Raw genomic sequence first — 5,972 nt, 5'->3', positions numbered from 1 at the left:
ATATATTTGAACTTCAAATTTAGTCTAGTTCAGAAAAAAGTTTATCCAACTCTACCAGAAAAATGTCCAAACTCCAAGCTCGAAGGTCACGAAGACTATCACCACCAAATAATTTTACAACTTGCTTGAAGCGAGGTATCAGCATGTTGCAAGTTGAAAATAAAGAAGTCACTACCAAATAATTTAACAAATCTCTTGAGAAGAGTATCAACAAGTTGTAAATAAAGAAGTAACCCCCTACAGTGAGTAGACTAGTATGGAGTACTTATTATTTTGGAACATAAATTAATTTTCCAAAAATATGGGATACTGAAATCCACACATCGTGTTTCACGAGAAGACTAAAAAATTATGGATATATCATTTAATATTATGGAATCTCGTGATATGCCAGTTAAGATCCTAGCACGCACCAACTCAGTTGATGCATCAAACAAAATAGGAAAATAGAGAATCTGAAGATGATGCTGACATTCCAGTTAATGTTTCTCAAGATTCTAGGAATCATGCGTTGTGCCGTAAAGCATTTTTCCTTTACAAAATTTTAAGTTGATTGCAGCTGTTCATAACTTGGCACTTTAACCATCTTTGCACTTGCATAAAATAAAAGAAACAAATACTACTAATAAAATTCTTGCCACAAATTTAACATCTGAATTGAGCCAAAAACAAATTTTACATACTCATCGAAAACGACTCGAAAACAAGAAAATAAAAAGTTGAGCAGTTTTAGGACCATGTCCTGAAATGCTGGATTATTAATGGAACTTGAGAGGGACAAAAACCTTTTTACATATTTTTCGACATTGGAATAAATCATTTGTCTCCTCCAAAATCTATTTACATTTTCTCTGCAGTTGCAATTCCACACTCATATCATCTCTACACTTGGGAAGTAGGCATCTGCATAGCTTTGCCGTGAACCGGTGGAGACTTTACTCTGCGAATAAGTTCATTCCTATAAAAATGGAACATACATTAGGGAAATAATTCATGGATTTTGGTTGATTATATAAAAAATAATAGTAGTTGCTATTTACCTCATGAGCGATCTATCAAAGGAGGATGCAGAGAGGAGTCCTCTGTTTTCCTCTGCCCGTCGGAGCAGATACGGAATGATCTGATCCACGGGCCCGTAGGGCAAGTATTTGCTAACCCTGAACCCCGAGTTTCTGAGCCCGAACGAAAGCGCTTCCGCCATTCCATACAGCTGAGCGAAATGGAGCCGCTTGCTGTCCTTGTCAATTCCCAAATCCACCGCTTTTGCAGCAGCCATTTTACCTGACTCCATATTGTGGGTGGCGAGGACGAGGGAGCCCGAGCCCGAGCCGTGGGCGATCTGGTGCAGCATGAAATCGGCGCACTCGTTGTAGCATCGGTGAGTGTTGTGGATGTTGTCGTGGATCGGGGATTCGACTCCCAGAGACTCGGCGAGGCGGTTTTCGGCATTCATGTAGGCGCCTCTCACGAGCTTGATCCCGAGCCCCACGCGCATTTCGTCCGCGGCCTTCTTCGCCATCACCATCCTGTCCTTGGCGTCTTTCAAGTATCCCTGGATAGTGTTATAAATAAGAGGCTCCCCCTCGCCGCTGCTGAACTCCACCGCCGCCCCGTACGCCAAGTAATCAATCGAAGGCTGGATCGCCGTGTCCTCCGCGTCGATCAGGATCGGGAGACTCGCGTCGATGCTGTTCCTGCAGATCTTCGCCATCCTCGCGTAGGCGGCCTCTAGATCGCGCTCTTCCTCCGCGGTCAGCGCCGCGGGCTGCTCTGCCGTGTGGTACAACGGGCTGGAATCGGCGAGGAGAGGCAGCGATTTAAGCTTCCACGGCAGATTCAGAGAGTTATCCTTGTGCTGCCACCTCAGCAAATCGCTTACTCTTTTCAGTACGCGGACAGGGCAGATGGCCGTGATCTTCACCACCACGAAACTAATCTGAAAATATGAAACGCCTCCGTCAAATTAGGAGTGTTATTATAATCTGGGTGTTGTAAAATTAAATGAGGACTAACTCACGGGAGATTCAACGCCGGATTTCGTGGATTGGATTGTGCGGAGGAACTCCTCCATGTTGAGGTCGCACGATTCGTTGTCGTTGGCGTGCTCCAGCCCGTAATCGAGCATCGCCGTGCGTCCGGTGTCCGACAGCTCCCGGGCCGTCGCGCTGGCGGATGCGAGGTCTTCTCCGGCGCAGAACTGGCGGTAGAAGGTCCGCTCGGTGATGCCGAGGACCGCCTTCCTGCAAAGAGGGATGTCCATGAGCCTTGATTTCATGACCCACATGCCGAGATCAGCCACCGGCGCCGACGAGGCTAGGCGGAGCATGATCAGAGAGCGGAGCATCTTGGCGGAGGAGACGGACGAGAAGAGCTCCTTCGTGTGGGTGAAGTTCACGGCATGATTGTTGGCGGCAGAGGTGGCGGTGGCGGCTTGGGGCAGGGTATCGGTGAGGAGATTCCCTGGGAGGACGGCGGTGGTGGAGGTTCGGGCTCCGGATTTGAGGCGGCAGAGGAGTTGGGGGTGGAAGGGGCTGCCGGTCATGGTTTGGCTTATGATCGGCGGCGGGATGGGTGGGATGGGGTTTAGGAGACTCGGATATTATGCACCGATTGTTGAGGTGTTTGGGCTTTTATAGGTGCACTCAGTTGCATGTTTGTAATTACCAAATTAAATAAGGGACCTGCTTGGGTTGTTCTTTTCAGAAAGTTGAAAACAATAAAAAAATATAGGCATTTTAGAGTCATTTGAAATAATATGGATACACAATTACTCCCCCGTTCTATAGTAATGAAGGCGTTTTTTTTTGGCACGGAGATTAAGAAATATTATGTTAGGTGGGTTAGGTGAGTTAAGTAAAGGGAGAGTAAAGTGGAAAATAAAAAAAGTAGAGAGTTAAAAAGAGAAAAAAGTAAGATAGAGTAAAATAGGTGTGGAAAAATGTGTTCAATTTTACTAAAAATGGAAATGACTCTATTATTATGGAACGTACCAAAATGACAAAATGACTCTATTACTATGAAACGGAGGGAGTATTAAAGTAAGAGAAGAGATGCAAAAGATAGTTAAAATAGTTTGACTCATTCTTTTTTTGGGTTGTCTCATTATAGTTGAGTTATTTCCTATTTTGATAAAAAAAAACACTATCTTTTCTCTCTTACTTACTCTCTCTTACTTTATTCTCTCTATCTTTTTTCTTTCCTACTTTATTCTCTCTTCGTTTACTCACTTTTAACACAATTTCTTAAATCACGTGCCGAAAAAAAATGCCTCTACTATAGAGGGACGGAGAGAGTATTAGTTGACAATATGACTCACATTATTATTAGTGTTTAATGAGTAGTAATAGTAAGCTATAGTGGTATAAGTAATAAATAAATTTATATGTATAGGTAATGAGGTAGGATAATTTTCCATAATTGAAAATGTTCGTATCTATACGAGAACAATGAAAATAGAAAGTGTACAAATTTTTTAAGGAACGGAGGGAGTATAACTTTTTGCTATTCCCTTTGTTCCATATTAGAAGTTCCAATGAGAGATTGACATAAGTTCAAAAAAAAGTAAAGAAAAGTTGGTGAAAAAATAATCGATTATAAATTTTATTTTAATACAAGTAGTAATATGTTATTAGAATTGGGTTGGTGGATGATGCACTTTTTATTAGCACTAAATAACCCTACAAGTAAGGTCACTCATCATCTGTACACCTTTGTGCTGGCTGGCGGGATCACCCTGATTCACTGGAGGGGATGCTCGCCGTCGGTTGATTTCATGTCTTCTTCTCCCATATAGCATGTTCTGCTTTCTTTCATGGTCCTTTGGCATCCCCCTGATGCCCCATGGGTGAAGCTGAATACTGATGGAACCTTCTTTACATCGACAATGGAGGTGGGAGAGGGAAGATTGGTTCGTGGTTCTGATGGAGGTCTTCTGCGGACCTTCTGTTCTTCGGTTGCTGCATCTTCGAGCTTTGAGGCGAGCTTATGGCACTTATTCGAGGTGTAGAGAGGGCTATGGAATTCTCTACACACAATTGGATAGAGTTGGAATCAGCGGCTTTGATTACCTTATTGTCATCTGGACAGCTTGGCTCTACGGATCTTAGACATCATATGGCTTTGATTCGAAGTATGACTTCTCAGCGGCAGGTTCGATCCTCACACATTTACAGAGACGGAAACCGTGTTGCCGACTTCCTTGCAACTAGGGGGCTCAGACCCATGCCCTGACTTATTATGATTCAGCATCTGCGCCTGTATACCTAAAGGCGCTTGTTAGGATGGACCAGCTGGGATAACCTAACTTTCACTTCCGACGCAAAGATGTGGATTGATTTTGGTTTTAGGGTAGTTCTCATTATTTTGCACTTATTTCTTCCATTTGTTCATTTAGATTTTAGCTTAGTTTTGATAGCATGGAGGATCCCGACTTGTGGGACCTTCGGTTTGTCTTTTCATGTTCACGCCTTGGATCCCAACCACTTTTGGGTTGAGATCATGTTTTGGAACATTATATTTAGATTTAATTCACAGGTTGGTGGTCAGCCTAAACCCCCCGCCCATACTGGGTGTCTTTGATTAAAAAAATAAATAAATAAAGCTGCAAATATATAGAGTATATATATTATAGCTAAAGGTTAGTCCCATGTATCGATCACGGGGAAAACTATTACAGATTGTCTACCTTCTACTAAACTTCTTCTACTATTTGGAAAAACGAAAGATTTTTGGTTTTGAAAAGTAAAAACTTGTAAAATAACGAAAGCAAGTAAACAATTGCAGATAATTTCACATAGGTAAAAACAGATGAGATAAAGGAATTGCAGAGATGTTCTTTCATAGTAATGCTTTATACAATTTCCAACTACAACACCCTAGCACAGTTCATACTTCACTGGAACGAGTCGCATAAATATTATCCTAAGACTCCTAATGTTCTTGCCCTCAACAAAAAGTATCGTTTTAAAGGGAGTTAATTGTAGCGTCAACTAAGCTCTTCTAACAACCAAACCTCCTCTCACGATTATGTTGCAAGTCAATGTCACTCAAACATGGAGCATTATCCAACACTTAGAATTGAAGCGATGTAATGAACAAAACGGATATTAAATAAATAGGAACTGTATAAACCAAAGTCGTTACTAACAAATCCCTAGAATTGTATGAGTTTAGTTACACATAATGAAATAATCTAAACACATAGTTTGTAGGGAAAACATAGAAAACATAAGATCTATAATAATAATACCCAGAGGTTGAATCTTGTAGTTTGATGTTCTCTTGAATCTACTCTTCAAACTCCTTAAGCAATGATTAACAATGGAAGGAACTCTCATTACCCGTACACATTAATTTATTTACAATCTACTCTTGTCTACATTATTCTCTCTCTTACTTTATCATTTGTCCACTTTAACAATTTATTATCATTTTTACAAAACAAGTGCGGAGAAGTGAACGAGACTCTTATTCATGGACGAGGGAGTATACTTTATTTTATCTTTATCTCTTTTACTCCCTTCGTCCTAAGGAAGATGAGCCCATGTTTGGGCGGTACGAGATTTTATGTACTTTTATTTTGTGTGTTAAGGGAAAAGAATAAAGTAAGAGAGAGAATAAAATAGAGATGAATGTGTTTCTGGTTTTTAGTAACAAGTCATCTTGGTTGGAACAAATCAAAAAGAAAAGTGAGACGAATGAAGTACTTTACTATCTTTCTTGCTTTATATTCTCCATTTTAACACATTAAACATTTTTTTCCTAATTTTGACGGTGAAAAGAAGTTACTCAGGTAATGAGGAGCAGACGTATTACTCATGTAACGCCCCACTTTGTGAATCCTAATTTCCGAGCCATAAAATTTTTGCATTAAATGATGCGTGATTAAATTGCATGAATTCCTTGTGACCTAATTTTGAATTGGAGTTGAGGTCTGGTTTGAATAGTCCATATCGTTGAATATGTGACGTGGT

The 5,972-nt window shown here is 40.9% G+C and overlaps 1 protein-coding gene across 1 annotated transcript; it reads right to left on the bottom strand.

The window, feature by feature from the left end:
• Positions 1 to 623: 623 nt before the first annotated feature.
• Positions 624 to 2,607, bottom strand: LOC125185244 (proline dehydrogenase 2, mitochondrial-like). Its single transcript, XM_048081751.1, has 3 exons — positions 2,018 to 2,607; positions 1,041 to 1,936; positions 624 to 958 (listed from the first exon to the last, which is right to left on the bottom strand). Exons 1-3 carry the CDS (start codon positions 2,540 to 2,542, stop codon positions 883 to 885), a joined length of 1,497 nt encoding a protein of 498 aa, XP_047937708.1. The 5' UTR covers positions 2,543 to 2,607; the 3' UTR covers positions 624 to 882.
• Between the last annotated feature and the right edge of the window lie 3,365 nt (positions 2,608 to 5,972).

This window comes from Salvia hispanica, chromosome 4 (genome assembly GCF_023119035.1).
Source record: "Salvia hispanica cultivar TCC Black 2014 chromosome 4, UniMelb_Shisp_WGS_1.0, whole genome shotgun sequence".
NCBI lineage: Eukaryota > Viridiplantae > Streptophyta > Magnoliopsida > Lamiales > Lamiaceae > Salvia > Salvia hispanica.
Note: the sequence above shows the minus strand (reverse complement) of the source record. Positions and strands in the feature narration are given on the sequence as shown.